At 38.4% G+C, this 17,624-nt stretch overlaps 2 protein-coding genes across 5 annotated transcripts; one reads left to right on the top strand and one right to left on the bottom strand.

Moving 5' to 3' along the window:
* Positions 1-718: 718 nt before the first annotated feature.
* znf143b (zinc finger protein 143b) lies at positions 719-11,487 on the bottom strand. 3 transcript variants are annotated; one of them, XM_004564475.6, is made up of 15 exons: positions 11,339-11,487; positions 9,304-9,419; positions 8,870-9,058; positions 8,596-8,676; positions 7,904-8,100; positions 7,017-7,085; positions 6,812-6,928; positions 6,637-6,712; positions 5,938-6,063; positions 5,163-5,342; positions 4,400-4,627; positions 3,816-3,964; positions 2,843-2,995; positions 2,386-2,514; positions 719-1,067 (listed from the first exon to the last, which is right to left on the bottom strand). In XM_004564475.6, exons 2-15 carry the CDS (start codon positions 9,407-9,409, stop codon positions 984-986), a joined length of 1,884 nt encoding a protein of 627 aa, XP_004564532.1. In that variant the 5' UTR covers positions 9,410-9,419; positions 11,339-11,487; the 3' UTR covers positions 719-983. The 3 variants fall into 3 exon arrangements, with proteins under 3 accessions (XP_004564532.1, XP_004564533.1, XP_076742230.1); XM_004564476.6 differs by having other exon boundaries at positions 9,304-9,416; positions 11,339-11,482; XM_076886115.1 differs by lacking the exon at positions 11,339-11,487 and adding an exon at positions 9,532-11,286.
* A 2,941-nt stretch (positions 11,488-14,428) lies between these two features.
* LOC101475186 (nuclear receptor-interacting protein 3) lies at positions 14,429-17,537 on the top strand. 2 transcript variants are annotated; one of them, XM_004564477.4, is made up of 7 exons: positions 14,429-14,722; positions 15,316-15,480; positions 15,605-15,687; positions 15,816-15,955; positions 16,057-16,109; positions 16,323-16,411; positions 16,850-17,537. In XM_004564477.4, the coding sequence occupies exons 1-7, from the start codon at positions 14,507-14,509 to the stop codon at positions 16,878-16,880; spliced, it is 777 nt and encodes a 258-aa protein (XP_004564534.1). In that variant the 5' UTR covers positions 14,429-14,506; the 3' UTR covers positions 16,881-17,537. The 2 variants fall into 2 exon arrangements, with proteins under 2 accessions (XP_004564534.1, XP_076743169.1); XM_076887054.1 differs by having other exon boundaries at positions 16,057-16,217.
* Positions 17,538-17,624: the final 87 nt, after the last annotated feature.

The following is a 17,624-nucleotide window of genomic DNA, read 5'->3' as shown; positions in this document are numbered from 1 at the left end:
GAAAAGGGCTCAAGTTGATTAAGTGATTTATGAAAAAAAGCAGAAAAATATACTGCTGTATGAGGATTCTATGGCAGATTTTGTGCACGAAGGTGTTGAAATGGTGCAAAATGCATCAACGGAGTATGGGAGACGCCTAAAACACACTAGATTTAAAAAAAATGTGGCTAAAAAGAAGATTTCGTGCAAAAATCTCATTCCCAACTTATTCATGCAGTACCAGTTTCTCTCTTGGCACCCTATTGTCTGCTTTATCTACATCCACAAAGACACAGTGAAACTCGTTCTGACCTAGGGTCCATCAACAGTCTGGAAGCAAACAACACATCTATATTGTGCTTTCTCAGAATGAAGCCTAACATTTTTTTCACACATCTTCATGGTATGGTTCAACTTTATTCCCGTGTAGTTACTACAGTTCTGCTCTTTGAAAATCAGTACCAGTACACTTCTTCTCCATTCCTCAGGGTAGTTGAAAAAGTTTTCCATGTACTGTAATGTGTTTGCACAATGCTCTTTTTAACTATTCTGGATCTTTTTTTATTGTGCTTGTCATTCATATCTTTCTGTAATCTTTTATAAAAATTTTGTGTTATACAGTTTCCCTTTGTCCTCTAGGTATTTTTACCTTCTAAATGGAGCAAGGTTGAAAGGAGACAAAGTTAATAAGCACGTGGGTGTTGAAAATCAACTGCAGTCACACAATCACACTTTTTTGTTTGTTTTTTTTATTAGAAATAGCATTAGCTGTACACTGCAGTACTGTGCACCATAAACATTAGAAAGCCCCCCCCCCCCCCCCCATCCTCTCACATTTTATGTAGAGGGACAAAATAGCACACCAGAACTCCAGTTATCAAAATTCTATGTACACATAAAAGCTAAATTCTTTTGTGGAAAAACATTGAGGAAGACTCATGATTTCTCCCACTGACATAGTCCATTTGAAATTAGTCTTAATTCATAATCACTGTCCTTATCGATCAATCATCCAGGCCTGGTGACTCTCCTTGCTGTATTCTTGATGCTATTCTGATGGCTTCCTCCAGCGAAGGCTGATCACTTAGCTATAAAAAAGAGAGAGGAAAACAATGCAAACAATATTGAAATTTTGACGACCACAGGTGAGCAGTACTAGAATTAGCACATACAACGGTTTTGGTCCCTTCAAAATAAAGGCGCACATATTAAAGTGCTGTAATCCCTTGAGCATGAATATCCTTCAAAGTACTTCAGAGAGATAGCACTTTAATTTCAACTTAAATAAAGGAGCTAAAATAAAAGTTGTGTCAATGTCTAAACACATATGGAAGTGAATGCATTCATACTCCCAACCCTCTCAAAAACAATACCACCACCATTGCCCAACAGGCTGCTGGAGGATGACTGTCACATGACGGAAAAGATGCAAAATAAGCCTTTGCTAAATCATTAACATAACAGAAACAGTGCAATTTGTTAAATAAAGACAGCGGAGGGAAATAAAAAGGTTGTTAGCCCTTTGATGTAATTATAATACCCTTAAGGGTTTGGCCTTGATAGTAAATTAAGCATGATACTCTAATACATAGCTAAAAAAAAAAGGTATTTTAAGTGGATAAATGTTAGTGAATTTATTAGATAAACATAAAGATAACATCTGCACTTTAACAAATAAATCATTCTCCTATATGTAGAGGCATTTAGAGAAAAAAAACCCCCAAACCCTTTACTTTCCATAATAAGATTGTGTGTCAATGAAAAACAAACAATTATTTACAGCGCTGGTTTTCTTTTTTGCATAACAAGTTAGCAGTCACCATGAATTTGAATAACATCCATACTAAGGTTTGTTTTGATCCCGAATTGACTGAACCAGTAAGACATAGGTGTCAAACTCTGGCCCGCGGGCCAAATTTGGCCCGCAGCCTAATTACATTTGGCCCGCGAAGCCATACCAAATTACTATTAGAGCTGGCCTACTGGTATTATACAGCTAATATATATATTGTTTAGTATTAAGCTTTGCTTGTTCCATATTCAGTTTTCCAGCAAAACTTATTTGAGTCAATAAGAAAAGATTCATTCATATATATGGAGGAATTTTTTTTTTTCAATAAATATTAATGTTAGCCCGCGACTTTGTTCTAGTTTTGAATTTTGGCCCACTGTGTATTTGAATTTGACACCCCTGCAGTAAGAGGTCAACAGCACACCTACCACTCCTAAAGCCTACAAAAGCCTTTAGGCAAATATATTTTCAGGGTGGGGCCTCTGTACTGCAGAGCCTGTTCCAACCAGACTTAAAGATGTAACATTTTCCAAATTTTTCCTTTATCTTCTTCCTAAAGTGAACTAAATACATTTAATGACTGGAACTCGGTCCCTCTGATGATCTTTACCAACCTGTACAGCGATGTGTGTGCCGTTGGATGTGGCCAGTAATGTGACAGGATGAATATCATCTTGCTCTTGGCTGTAACCTGCCTCCTCCACAGTTTGGAATGAAGCCATGTCAGGTGTCATGATGGCCACCTGGGGGCGACAAAAACGCTGTACTTAAATTACAGCTTAATTTTTGAGCCACAAATATATTTTTAAAAACACATCTGATTCCATCATGGAAGTTTACCAGAAAACGGAATAAATAATAAATTAAAATTGAAAACCTGATTTTAAAAAATATAAAAATACTAAAAATAAAAGCAACTGATCTTTCTTAAGTTACTTTTATAATATATAGACTTGATTTTCAGCTCAGTTATTTAAGCTGAATACAATGCCACACTGAAGCCTTCTAAATAGAAAAAAAGCCCTTCACATTATTCTGAGTGCAGTCTACTGAGCTATGAGAGTTGTTTACCTGTTCATCTGAGCCATCTGTTGTTACCATGGTGACTGAGTGAGCACCCTGAGTTGCCAGCTCATGGGCTGGGATAGTTATGGTTGTGCCTTCTTGGGTTACCATGGTAATTGTGCCACCCATAGCTTGAAGGTCTGCCTCGGAGATACTGACCTGAAAGAGAAAAGAACATTGAGTCTGAACTACACTCTGACAACTTCAGATTGCATCCTTTAGCCAGGTCAAAGTCCCACTGAGATTAGAAATCGTCTTTTCAATAGTAGACAAACAGTCAGGAGACTTTGCAGCTGCCACTTGATACTTGATGTCACTTGAAAAAGCATATGCAAGAAAAGTACAAAGTTAAAACAGGAACAACCTGAAATGAATTTAAATGCTACTCTTACAGAAATCTCAGCTTCCTATATGTGCTATATGTTCATTTTAATATTCACAAAATCTCTGCTGCAGTTATCATCCAACCTTCGCACCATTAATATGTAAATTATATTTCTTCTACCATTTGAAATGCTATACATGTTTCTTTTGAACTGTTTTGAGCTGTTTTGGTCATTTGACACAGAACGTAAAGAGTGAGAGGTCAGTCTGCTCATCGTCTAACCATTTGTCAATTACTGGTTGTTAGCCAATTACCATCCTGGGCTTCCCTCCTTCCTGACTTGTAGAAAAAAAAATATATATATGTATATTTTTTTAACATGACCTGACATTGGTGACTGATCCCACAAACTCATTAGGAAAATGTTTACAAAAGTCAGGGCAGAAGGTCGCTTTCCCTATATAGTTTTCAGGGATCAGATGTCATTTTGCAGTCACGGCTATTGCCACTGGTGACCATTATAATGAATGTAGTTTTAAGGGATTTCTGAGGCGTTTGCTTCACATATGGTATATGATGAGCATCCTCGCTTCTTAAAAAAAAAAAAGTTATTTGCAATATGTTTATAGTCATGATGACGTTGTATTCTCTTACCTGTTGTTGTGTTCCATCTTCCTGTGTTACCAGGGCAACATGCTGCGGACCAACCATGTCGGAGCTTTCCACTGGAACCGGCTCTGATCCGGAGTCATCTGCCTCCACTACAGCTGTCGTGTAGCTCACATTGGGGTCATCGATGGCATCTGAATTGACATTAAGGATTCATTAGAATTTTGTAAGTTAATAAATAGACAGTTTTATCTGAACTATTGTTAACATCTGTTTCCATTCTAAATTCCTACATCCCTCACAGACTTATCAAAAAAGAGAGGCCGTTAGAGAGGCCCCTTCACTGTCCACTTTTAAAACACACGTTAAAACCCATTTTTATTCTTTGGCTTTTGACCGTAGTGAGACTTCGTTTCTCTTTTAATTAAATAATTTATTAACTAACAAATTAATTATTATTATTGGGGGGGTTTTGGCTTTTATTTATATCTTATGTGATTGTATTATTTCGTTCTAATGTACAGCACTTTGTGTCAGCTGTAGTTGTTGTTAAAGTGCTTTAGAAATAAAGATGATGATGATGAAAAAACATTTAAAATATTCGTTCTGTTTCGTTACATTTTACTGACCTGTTGGGGGTTCAAAGTAGGCTTCCTGCTCCTCTTCGATGGGCTCGGTGTCGTTGTGCGCTGTTCTTTTGTGCATGGCAAGTGTGGAAATCTGCTTGTAGGTTTTCCCACAATGATTGCAGTTGTAAGGTTTACAGGGCGTATGAACAACATGGTGTTTGTAAAGGCTGGAGTATTCTGTGAAGCGTTTTTCACACCCAGGCACTGTGCACACATACGGCTTCTCACCTGGAGTGGAAAAAATAGTAAGACAATGAGCATTTGACTTCATTTATTAAACTGCAAGAGAAGTGAAGACCCCCATCTTTATTGGTGTGTTGTTTCAGCACTCAAGAATTAATATATGCTTTACTTTTACATCACGTTTTCTTTATATGTAAGATCACAATGTAGTGAAGAACAGTGAACAGTGAAATCCAAATACATATCCTATATAGAAGACCAGTAAAAGGATTAAATCTCCACAAAAAGACTAAAAAGCTAGATATTCTATAGATATTCTAGATAGTTTTAAAAATATATAGAAATAATGTTTGTTTGTTCTTCCTAGTAAAACAGAGTTTTTCAAACTTCAGTGTTAGACATGATGATTTAAGCTATCTTGAAACTTTATCAATTAACAGCTTAAAAGCTTTTTGCACAGCTTCTGTGGAAAAAAACAAAAAAACAAAACTGTGCTGAGATCCAGGGGTTCAACTGGAGAGCACTTAGTGACTCATAACGACTCAGCAAGCTGAGTCATTATAAAATACCAAAGACTCACCAGTGTGAATTCGCATATGATTCTTGTAGTTAGTGGCACTGGCAAATGACCGTCCACAGCTTGGTTCAGAGCAGTAGTATGGCCGTTCTCCGGTGTGTGTTCGGATGTGAACTTTACGGATATTGGAGGTGGTAAATGACCTGCCGCAGCCTTCAACTGGGCATTTAAAAGGCTTCTCTCCTGCAAAACAAGAAGTATGTCAACGCTGCAGCTTGAAATCTATAGAATTGTAAACCTGACAGAAATAGGACACAACACTGTAAGCAGCTGTTTAACATGACTAATGCTGGTATGAAAGTAGCCTTCAGGCCTTTATAAATAACCAGTGTGATTCCAACTGCAAAATGTCTGCTGTGTTTTAAAAAACAAGCAGGAGGAACTTGGCGTCATGCTTCTAGTGATGACCATGTGCCTGTGCTCCTGAAGCACTATGGTGGCTTTGAAAAATTTCAGCTCCCCTCATCTGTTGTTCAGCATTGGCTGAACAACTTGACACAACCCCCTCAAGTTGTTCAGCCAATCCTAGCTCTTCACCACCATGTGTTGTTTGTTTAAAAAAAGACAGTGCTGTGTGGCTAGTTAGTTCAATCCATTTTGATTCCAAACACTCGTTAAACAGCCCCTTCTGTATTAACAGCCCTGAAGTAATATAGCTTTTACCAGCAGTAGCAAACAACAGTTAATCTCCTGGGTTTGTTTACAAACCTTATCAGGCTTATTGAGTGTTGCAACAACATTGTGACTTGTCAGTGAGTTTCTGGGTGTGGTTGTTTACCTGTATGTGTCCTTGTGTGCTTTTGAAGGTCTCCAGAAGTTTTGAAGGACTTGCAGCAGTTTAACTCCTGACATCTGTATGGCTTCTCCCCTGTGTGTGTGCGCGAGTGACTCTTCAGTCCATAGCCTTAAAGAATCACACAATTTGACATTCAGCTAAATTATTATTCCATAACTACAAGCAGCCTATTCCATATTTATACTGATCTCAGATATGGTCTTACATTTAACAGCAAGAGTTTTTTCCAGCTCAAAACAGACCTTTGGGGATCTCTTTCAATATACTGTTTTATATTACAATATAACATAACATAACAGGCAACTGTTGTTGTGATTTGGTGCTCTATAAAAATAATAGAATTTAATTGAATGGGGTTGACTAAACTTGTGTTTACAAGTGGTAATTAAGGCAGTTTGTCTGGGGTGCTTTACTGAAGAGTCTGCATTTTCCACACATTTCAAGTCATTTGATAAACAAAAAATTTATTTTTTGCAAATAAATTAAATCCCACTCAATTACAGCCTTCATTAAAAGGAAAAAAAAAAACTTACACAGTAATAACCTGACTAGTTCAATTGTCAACATCACTATGGTGATAATGAGATTTTAATCAAGGGTTTAAAAATGTTTTAATTTGGCAACAAAAATAAAAGAAATTAGCCATGAGTCAACTTGTAAAATTATATTATCTGTTGCTACCTGTTGCAAACTTCTTTCCACAGTTGGGATAGTCACAGATGTACGGTTTGTCTCCAGTGTGGGAACGCTCATGTACCTGCAGGACACAAACAAAACTGTAAAGCATTGCATTTCAGTAAATGGCAAAATCTTACAAAAAAAAAACTTTTTAGAAAAACAAAGCACCCACACTTACCTTAAGATGGTGGGCAGTGGTGTACAGCTTTCCACAGCCTTCATATTCACAGCGAAAGGACTTTTCCCCAACATTTGAGACCCTTCCTGGCCTGTTGTCTTGTCCCTGTAACACAATCTGAAAGACAAGGCACAATTATGTATCCAATGTTAGACTTAATGTAAAGAGAAAAAAAAAAGGAGAAATAAATAAAAAGAAACATTACCCGCATGTGGACACCATTGTCTGCTTCAACTCTGCCAAAGGTCCCCAGGGGGTTCTCTATATTCTCCACCTTTGAGGGAAAAGAAAGGGTATTTTAATATCTATTGGATGATCATAAATATATTAAACCAAGGGATATTAAATATGAAACTATAATATTTAAAATTGATAAACCATTATTACAGCAAAAATGGAACATTCAAAACAGGCAAATTTATAAAGCCTATGAATAAGATAATATTTAATCTCATATTCACAAGTGACCATCTTGCCAAGATAACAACATAATAACTTTTTACACAACCCAATTACATGTGCGCAGAACACAATGGTGTTAGTGATTTTCTTTTACCTAAAAATTTTGTGTGACATGATAAAATGCCACTACGTTGCAAGCTCATATCAATATTCCTCTTTGCATCCTCACTGTTACACTTGTCTGCCTCTTACTCACACACGTGTTCTGTCTCGCTTCTACTGACATTCATTCCTCTTCTCTCCAGTGCACTCCACCTCTCTGAGCTCTTCCACCTGCTCCCTACTCTCATTACAGATCATAGTGTCATCTGTAAACATCACAGACCACAGAGCCTTCTGCGTGACCATCACCTTTCCAAACAGGAAGGGCCTCAGATGGTACCACCCCACCCCCATCCTTGAATCCACCTGTCACTTATACTGCATACCCCACCACTTTCTCGCTGTCATAATTCTGTGTCAAAACACACACACACACACACACACACACACACACACACACACACACACACACACACACACACACACACACACACACACACACACACACACACACACACACACACACACACACACACACACACACTGTAGAGTTGGTACCACACCAGTACAAAGACAAAGCACACGTACCTTAGTGGTATACTGTTCTAGCACGCTGATGGTCTCTGGGTCAATAGCTGCCGCCTCTGCCTGCAGGTCTGCGATGGTGCCATCAGCCTGGATTGCCAGGATGGTGTTGGACTGGGGCATGTGCACAGTGTGCTGAATGTAGGCGGTGCTCCCATCCTCCAGCTGTACCTCCTGCAGGCCACCCTGATCATATGTTTCTGCACAGAAATTAGGAGAAGGACGCAGAAACTGAAACTCACTGATGAAACTGAGCTTTGTTCCAGTAAAAATCAAAAAGTTTGGGGAGGGAAATAATAGTTTCCTGCATGTCTGGACCCAAACTTAATGCTTCTTTGTGGTGAAATCCTTCACCTTAAGAGTTTTTATTTATAAATGTTTTGTACATTTTCTAGTCCAACACCAACATTTATGTAACCATTTTTATGTAACCGTGTTGTCCCATGAATAGACTGGTTTTTAAAAAAGAAGATACACATGCACATGAACATTTTTAATGTCTGTGAACTTGCAGCTTAGCCAAACTCTGCAAATAAATTTATAAAAAAAAGAGTTTATAGGAAGGGAATATAATAAAGGATAAGCAGATGTCTTTTGACTATTTTCTTTTACTGATGCAATGAAACATTAAAATAATCAACTAAATAGATGAAAGATGCTTAAAATTCAATTCAGTTTGATTAGGTGCTATTTACCTTTGGGTGTGTGAATATAGGCAGTGGTTCCGTCTTCTAACTGAACAGCCTGTCCATCTTCAAGCTGTAAACTGCCCCCCCCTAAAAGTGCATTAAAAATAAACATTACTCACATTCACTTCTTCATTAGTGTGTTCTTGGTTAGCTACTAGTGAGCTTTTGTTACATAGATGACATGCATTTAAATTACAGCCTTGCACTGTGCCACAAACACAGTACACAAAGAATAAGCTCTACTCTGCTATTGGTATTACAATATTTCAATTTTATTTACCCGCTTTAGGCATGGGCACATGCTGAACATAGGCAGCAGAGCCATCCTCCAGCTGGATAACTTGGCCGTCCATAATCTGTCCATCTGAAAAGGAACCTTTGGTGTCATGCTGGATATATGCAGTGGATCCATCCGCAAGTGTAACAGCCTGCAGACTCACTGTGTCCATACTCTCCATCTGATCTGCATCTGGGAAATAAGAGAGTAGTAAAACATAGACTTTTAGTTTAAGGAGTAATGGAGTAGATCGTTACAAAATGAAACAACAGGACTGCGATGTGATGCCCTTTGTCCCAGCTAATACCAGATTACTTCTGGACACAGTTTTGCCATCCTCAACCAAAACTGGGACTGAAATTCAAATGTGATTAGATGTACAGTTCTGCAGTGATGTCAGTAAATTTTTTGTAACAATAGAAAGTTTAAAGGCTCACCTCCCACTGTCACAGCCTCTGCTAGACAGAGTGTGACCGGCTGCCCATCTGCATCATGAAACTCTGCCATTCCCTGGGAGTCCCGGTTTATCTGGGCCAAGAGCATGCTTTAGCTGCTGCAGGGGAAACAGGCAAGACACTCAAATGAAATGCATACTGACACGGGCACTGGAAATGCAGATACTGTGCGGTTATTTGATAACTGGATGTAACCATTAAGAATCTTACTTAATGTTGTTGCTGTTGCAGTGCCCCTCAAATCATCGCTATTCCTCCAATATGTGCAATACATACATATATAAATGTTTTTTTCAGTGTCTAAACATACTCAGTAAATACAACCAACAAACTGGCAAACAACCATACAACTGCATAGAAATAATGTGTTATAACTTAGTTTTGATTTACTAGAATAACCTAACCTAAGTGTGGAACAAAATAAGTTAAGTGAAAGAGTAAAACAAAAATAGATTTTTTTATAAACAAAAATTAACTTGAGATTTTCTGCATTACATGAAATTTTTTGTTTTGCCAGTTTCAGCATGGTAACATGTGTGAACACAAACAACATTAGCACATATTTACCTGCAAAGTGAGTCAAGTTTGTTTATGAAATGTCTGCTACATATATTTCTTATTCTAAGCTCAGCCCCAGACAAATACCCCTCATTCAAACTAAAGATACAACACTTGTGAAATTGGAGCCAATGTAACAACCTGCTTCATATCAGGCTTCATAGTTAATCTATTTCTATTGACTCAATGGAATTGATACTAGTGTTAGGTGTTTGCATTGTTTTATTCATTTTCTTTTTTGTACCAAGGAAACAAAGTAATCTCATATATTTTGTTTCTTTTATCGTCATAAAAAATAAGCAAAATTTCAAATCTTCATCACACCTTTTAACATTTATTAAGTGGAAAATTTATGTTGCATAAAAGATAAACATCTGTAAATGTCATGTGTTTGCCAATAGGTGATATCAGTCAATAAGGCCGATACTGGTTGATAACATTGTTCAGCTGATATATTACAACATCTCTAACAAAAAGTGAACCGAAACGAACAAACTAACTCTGGAAGTTAAATGAACAGAAAATCTAACACAAATACAAAATAAAAATGTCAAGAAATCCCTACAACTCTGGTGACCTAATCAGACATATTGTGGATATTAAACGCAGAAAGAAGAAGCATATTAAGATTCGTTATAGCGTTCTTCTGACTTGCTCTGTTTTCAAGTTCAAGTCATAAACATAACATCACTTATTATAATAGTTTATTATTAAATTATAATAAACCAGTCTAACAGCTCTGCTCAGCTCACATTTGGTAATTCAATCTTTTACTAGTGTCTTATCAATAACTTAACGTCAACATTACTTGCTTTTGGTCCAAGTCAACGCGCTTGTTGATTTGGACTCAATACTTGGAGCTAGCTACTTACGATGTAGCACAACTATGACTTGCCACATTAGTCAAGTCTGTTGTATATCAAACAAGTGTATTTAACCGGCTTTGGTATCCCAGGATTCAGTTATCACACTGACAGCGTGTCTAAACGCTGAGTTGATGACTACAGCCACAGAAACATGCCGTAATGGAGTAAGCTTGATAGCCGCTTCGTAGGCTAACAACATTGCTAACTATGACAAGCAGCGCTGTCACGACTTTCACAGCGGTTGTTGGCGAACTGTTTCTCGATGACTGCGGTTATCGAGATCACAGAGACTTCTAAATGATTTTGTGAAGTCTAAAAGGGCTCTGGAATGACAAATGGAGGGCTAGCTATCTCACGCTACACAGCTTCCCGTTTGACTAACGAGCGACGCAGTTGGAAAACAAGAGCGAGGAATCCGCGAGCTAATTAATGATAACATAAGCATTTTGGCTCGGTGGGTGTCAATTTTATTTTATGATTAAACAGCCGTCTCCCATTCTTGGACTGAATCCCCACCGCAACCTGTCACTCCCTCTCACAGAGATGGCTGAGGGAATAATGCACACTGGGTAAAAACCAATTTATATACTAACCTCCGAAAAATTTCCAACAATTCCTCCTGTTCGACCACCATGCAACAGTGCAGGAAACGGTCGGCGATGTTCACAACCCGGGAACATGTATGACAGAACTATCCTTACCGTGTTGTCCCGCCCATTCTCTATTGAGGGATTGGTCACCGACTCGCAAAGCCCGCTCTTATTGGGTTAGGCGTGTGCCTGTTACGTTCATTCGAGTCTATACTGCTGGTATTCAGCCTCCCGGGCCCCTGGCAGACGCCATTCCGCGTCCTTTTTCGCATTGTCTCGGCAGTTTGACTGTAAATGCGCTGCTACGTCGTTACAAAATAATTATTTAAGCATGAAAGGTAGACGATAGTCAGCCGACATTGTAGATTCCGAGCCACCGTGCGACACAAAATGTGGTTAAATGGGTTCGCCAGCGACATAAACTGCGCTGTGGTGGAAGAATTTTCGGCATCCATGTTGAAAACAAGGTCGTGTGGGTAAAAAAAGGGGGAATGTGGGCAATGCAGTGAAAAGAGGCTCGCTGGGATAAAATGACACTACAAACTACACCCAGGACATCAGATAATCATCTTTTAAAAGTTGCAGATACAATTTCACCTCATGAACACCTACAAAAGAAGCTGAAAAGACGTAGAGATGTAGTCCTCAATGAGGCGAGAATGACTGTAGAAATGCAGGATTCACCTCAGGGTTGTCTATTTGTATTCCATGGATCAGATACTGCCCGATCAGATCTGAAGTTGAGCAGATTAATAACGTCATTGCATAAGAAAATCCCATCAAATGTTATCATTTCATTAAATGTAAAGAAGTACATCTGAATGAAAGTTCACCTGGTATAGGTAACTAAGATTTTAAAAATGTTTAACCATAAGCCACACTGACAGATATCCTTTGCCTTCCCAAGTCTTCTAGATGACAGGACTGTTTACCAAAATAGATAATTGGCATTGTATATCTAAAGAAAAATCAATTTTCAAAAATACATCTCAGTTCTTTGACATTCATTGAGTCTACTATCATTACATTTTCATTCGTTAAAAGAAGAAGACTTTCATTTCATTTAAAGATCACAGGAGGAAAGGCACCAAATGTTCACATGAATCATAACTTTGTAAAAATCTAGAAATACTTTTAAAGTGACTTGGCTACAGTTTTCACACTTTGCAAAGTCATACAGCGGGCCGCGTTGGACACTTTGGTGGGACAGGTTTGGGATGTTGGAATGTTTGACAACCTTGAGTTTGACCCTGACAAAGATGCAATTAAAGTTTTAAAAAAATCCAAATATGACAATGATAATACTGATCTATATGTCATACTGAAAAAAGAAAATAAACTAGTAAAATTAATTAAAAAGATAAAATAATAAAGTAAACAAACTGTTTAAAGTGATTGCTATGGAATGGAGAAAAACTAAATGTTAATTACACACATGCACAGAAAATAATTATTTAATTATCTGTAAGACTTTTTTTTACACTTTCAGTACATTTTTTCACATTATAAACTTTGACCTCAGAGCAAAAATATGGATTTGTAATGAGAAATGATTTTGTTAGTCTTGTATTATTGCTTTTAATTAAGTAAACAACTACCTGCATGATGTAAATGTAGCAGCTCCAACTGATGTCAATATTTAGGTTTCAAACACAACCAGCTTGGGACAGTTTTGAGCCTTCTTATCTGAAACCAACACTTATAACCTCAGAGACACGAAACAGAACAAACACGGAGGGAACGCTTCATCGTCTATTGAATTGAAATGAATTAAATGTCAGGAATACCAGTCTGTCCTGTTAGGGAGCATAAACCACTGTCTCCTGCTCAGATGCAAATGACAGTGATGGCAAAATAAGAGAGGAGATGGCTTTGTGGATATCCCTCCTTTTTGGTGAAAGCAAGGGTGAGCTGCTCACTGAAAGAACATTTGGACAGCGCTGTCATATATATACATTTCCCCCCCCCATTTGAATAGAGAGAATATTTTTGAATTATTTGCTGTAGCCCAGTGCTCATGCTTTCTTTTTAGTGATTCATATTTTCTAACAAACAATAAAATGTTATTAAAAATAGAATTGAGAAAAAAAGGGATTTTATAAAAAGTTTTATTTCCTGTTACAACCCTCACCAAAAAGCCTTTGTTTTGCAAAACGTGAGTTAACTCTTACAGGCCTGCTGCTCATAGAGCTTCACATTTTGTGCAAGTGGTTTCTCCACGTGAGAGCGTGTTATTGGAGTCACGCTGCAGCAAAGTGACGTATGTTTCCCTGTTTTCGTTCTACCTGCCTCAAGTAAAAGCAAAGTCACGCAAACATACTGAATGAGACCGGAAGCTGCTGTCAAAATAAAACCGGTGAGAATTCAGAAAGTTCTAGAATTTGTCATCCCACTAAAGCGCTGGCAAACACCCAAGAAATGCATACATGAATATAACATATTGTGGATTATGTGCAAGCGTTATCAGTCATTATTAAACATTCAGTGCACCACAGTGTTTCTTTTACTTTTTGATGTTTGCATCTGTTTTGTTCCAGTGAATTATTGGCCCATCGTCTTTTCCGTTTTCTAATCATTTATGTTCCTTGAACATTTATATGAAACACAATAAATAAATAAATAAACTTGTGGCGCGGACATATGCAGTACAGCTGGTCTTTGTAAACAGTGAGCTGTAGGCACTTTAATAGACTGTAGTCTGAGTTATCTGAAGCAAATGAACATAGCTTACCAGATTCGCATTGTAGCAGTTCTCAATCTTTTTCTGACATGGCACACTTAAGCGGCCAAAGGAAAAGAAATCTTACTTTTAACGGAAATATTCTTAATTCAGCATTTTGTACACAGAAAGAAAAATATTTTGAGTGTTTTTAAAGGTTGTACAATAAAAATATAAATTCAGGGTTGTGTTAGTGGAAGAACGAAGTAAATCCACTTTTCAGGGGTCTCAGAGTTGAGCAGTTCATGAATCTGTAATGCAGCATTAAAACATCCATCCGTTCATTGCGCAATGGGCTATGCAGCGTTTGGAAAATGGGTTTTATTTTGAAAGTTCACAGCAGGATTCATTTTTACAACTTGGGCTGTCTTAACTACCTGTCATGTTACGGGGGAGTCTCCTCTCCTAATGTGGACTTGACGCATCGGGGATTCCTCATTAGGCTCGGTTGTATGCAGGCAGTCAGAGAGCCGGGGCAACACAAGCACACGCCCGCCATCATGTTTACAGGGATGCGGACAGAGAACCGCGGAGAAAAGGGGGTCCTGGATGCAGCGACTCTGAGGCAACAGAGGAGGCTGAAACAGGCGATCCAGTTCCTCCATAAGGACTCCGCTGATCTGCTTCCTTTGGATGGACTGAAGAAACTCGGGACTTCTAAGCAGGGGGTGAGCCTCATATCTAAGGCCATTATTATATAGACATTATATAGGTGATGGGGAGGAGGACCATTGCCTCTCTCTTTCTGTGTGTGTGTGTGTGTGTGTGTGTGTGTGTGTGTGTGTGTGTGTGTGAGAGAGAGAAATTTATCAATGATTTATACTCTAAAGTGAAAACCTGAATCTATATTGTTATCTTATCAGTCTATCCATTTTCCTAACCACTTCTAGCAGGGTGGCTGGAGCACATCTCAGCTGCCACCTGGTGAGAGGCAAGGTATACTCTGGAGAGACTGCCAGTCCATCACAGGGCTAAAGAGACAGACAGCTATTTAATTTGCTTCCACATTCACACCAAGGGCCAATTTAGAATCACCAATGAGCCAAACATGGATGACTCTGGATTCTGTGAAGAAACCATAACACAAAAATATGTCAAAGTTAGGCGACAGAATACTTTCTAAATTGTATACATGAGCTTAAAGATGGTCTTTATATTATAGCATTTTTAGCTCAGACTGTAGATCTGATTTTAGGCTTCGACAATACTGAGGATATATATTCAGTAGGCGTGTTTGTGTTGTTTGTAATCTCTGTTGTAGCAACCACACAATATTCTCCAGAAGCGCCTACTGGAGGCAAAGCTGTGCAGAGGCAGGATAAACATGTGTGGAGTAACACCAAGCAATGGAGAGGTTCGTCTGAGCCACAGCCATGTAAATTCACAGGAGGATGAGGAGGATGACTTCATCCTCGTGCCCTGCAAGGTGGGTGGAAGTTGGGCTACTTAAAAATTCTTTTCAAGCACAAAATATCCGTGACTTGTTTGTCAAAAGGATTTTTTTCTTTCTTATTTCTCCTATCTTACATGCACCTCCCCTGTGTATACAGTGTTTAGGACAGGAAGTGAATTTGCTGATTGATACAGGTTGCAAGTTGAATCTGATGTCTTCTGTGACTGCGGAGAGATTTGGGTGAGATGTCTTCACTAATTTTTCATTTTCCTGACACCAGTTCATTTTTCAGTGTCTCCTAAGTATGTACTGCAAACATCTGCAGCATGTGAGGTGAGAACTGTTGAATTATTTTGTTTCCCTTTCAGTTTAAAAGAACTGGTCGAAGAGATCAAAATGGAGACCGATGGCTTCCCATTTCAGCGCAGGCTCTGCATCGATGGTCACATCAAGGAGCTCGGCCTGACCGTCGGACAAATCAGGATAACTTGCTCATTTGCCATAGTGGGTAAGAAACACAACAATCGTTGCCTGAATGAAAATTATAAGAACACTTTTATATGAAGCGGTGTCATCATATTACTGTTCATCTATTACATCTATTTTCAGAAAGTAACAAGCATCTCATGTCCTTGGGCAGCAAGACTTTAAAGACACTCAAGGTAAATCTTCTGCTTTGCAACCACCATCCATTATCACCATCCATCATCACCATCCATCACCACCATACATCACCACCATCCATCCTGGAGGGGAAACAACACAGTGATGTAAACAGATACAAGATAAAAGCTAGATGATTAACTACACTAACTAAAATGGCTCTACTATAACCAACGCGGTTCTGTAATGTTTTGACATTTCTGTTTTTGCAGTGTGTAATCGATACAGAACAGCAGATCATGGTGATTGGGACAACTGTGAGGGAGCAGATTCATTTTGCCAAAAAGCAATTCAGTGAAGGGTAAGATGTTTTTCTCATCTTTTAGCTTTAAAAACATTTTTTTTCTTGTGCAAATTATATTTATACCTTTCAAAATAAGGTATCATGCAGTTTATCAAATTAATATCATGAGGTGCAATCAAACATTCAAAACCTTCACAAAACTCTCATTTTTAAATTAGGGTGTAATCCACTACTTATAGAAAGTTGTGCATTGCTGGGAGTTTTTCACGCATAAAGAACCAGTGCAAAAAAATATCCATACACTGCTTATTTCAAGCACCACATTTTGCTTTCTGGAGTAGTTTTGCATTTTCATTATTGTAGCAGTATATGGAAAACATAATAATGGTGACTTTCATTAATGTTAACCCTTGCTTACCTTTAATTATTAATTAAGTTGGCAAAGCCTAAGTCTAACCAAATCTGCCTCTTCTCCCCCCACTTTCGTCTCTGCAGCTCCACAGACTTCAGAGACCTGGGTTACTAATCTTCCTACCCACAAATAAACCCACACTGACCAAAAGCAATAGGAACATTTACTCCTACAACCAGATGCCTCATTGGAGAACTTCAGATTTCTACCTTCACACACTTTCAGTTTCTGTTTGCCAGTTTGCTTGCTGCGTTTAGAAGTCCTGATGCTCCACAATGACTTCACTGATCTTAACGTTGGCAGCCTTTAAGGCAGCCGTTCTCACTCTGCAGCTGCTCGCACCTGCAGGTTAACATGTAGCGTTCTTTTAGCCCAGAGTGTGTGAGTCTCGTATTAGCAGTCGCTACAGTAGTACGTGCTGTGCAGGTAGTTAACAGAAGCTGTAATCTCTAAGATTGTGATATAACTGTGATTTTTAGCTCTTTGTAATATCCAGCAAATTAGTATTATGCTGCCAGACATGGTATTCTGCAGCCGTGGAGAACAACTGTTAGTTTGTGTAGATTAGGAGCTCAGCACAATCTACTGAATACAGATTAGACGTTTCTCTACTATATTTGATAATGTTGTAAATGTATTTTCTAGTTGAATCATGTATTTGCATTGAGGTCACTGCCTTTTAATGTTTACAGGATTGTAGTGACACTTGTGATAGGTTTTATCACCCAACGGAGGCAAAAGTGTACCACTGAATAAACAAATGAACGGTGACATTTTAGTGCCTTTGCTCATTTTTTCACATGAGCTGTAGCACCATGAAAATCTTATCAGTGCCATTTTATCTGAGAGCCATTTATG

This window comes from Maylandia zebra, linkage group LG7 (genome assembly GCF_041146795.1).
Source record: "Maylandia zebra isolate NMK-2024a linkage group LG7, Mzebra_GT3a, whole genome shotgun sequence".
Taxonomy (NCBI): domain Eukaryota; kingdom Metazoa; phylum Chordata; class Actinopteri; order Cichliformes; family Cichlidae; genus Maylandia; species Maylandia zebra.
The sequence above is the reverse complement of the archived record's forward strand: the minus strand, read 5'-3'. Positions and strand labels throughout refer to the sequence as shown.

Excerpts from the sequence above, each read along its gene's own strand:
- znf143b (XM_004564475.6), bottom strand. The coding sequence starts at position 9,409 with ATGCTCTTGGCCCAGATAAACCGGGACTCCCAGGGAATGGCAGAGTTT. Across the intron at positions 8,677-8,869 it reads TGTGCCCATGCCTAAAGCGG|GGGGGGGCAGTTTACAGCTT; the intron begins GTAAATAAAATT and ends ATGCACTTTTAG. Across the intron at positions 6,713-6,811 it reads CCACTGCCCACCATCTTAAG|GTACATGAGCGTTCCCACAC; the intron begins GTAAGTGTGGGT and ends TGTGTCCTGCAG.
- LOC101475186 (XM_076887054.1), top strand. The coding sequence starts at position 14,507 with ATGCAGGCAGTCAGAGAGCCGGGGCAACACAAGCACACGCCCGCCATC. Across the intron at positions 16,218-16,322 it reads AGGGGAAACAACACAGTGAT|TGTGTAATCGATACAGAACA; the intron begins GTAAACAGATAC and ends CTGTTTTTGCAG. Across the intron at positions 16,412-16,849 it reads AAAAAGCAATTCAGTGAAGG|CTCCACAGACTTCAGAGACC; the intron begins GTAAGATGTTTT and ends TCGTCTCTGCAG.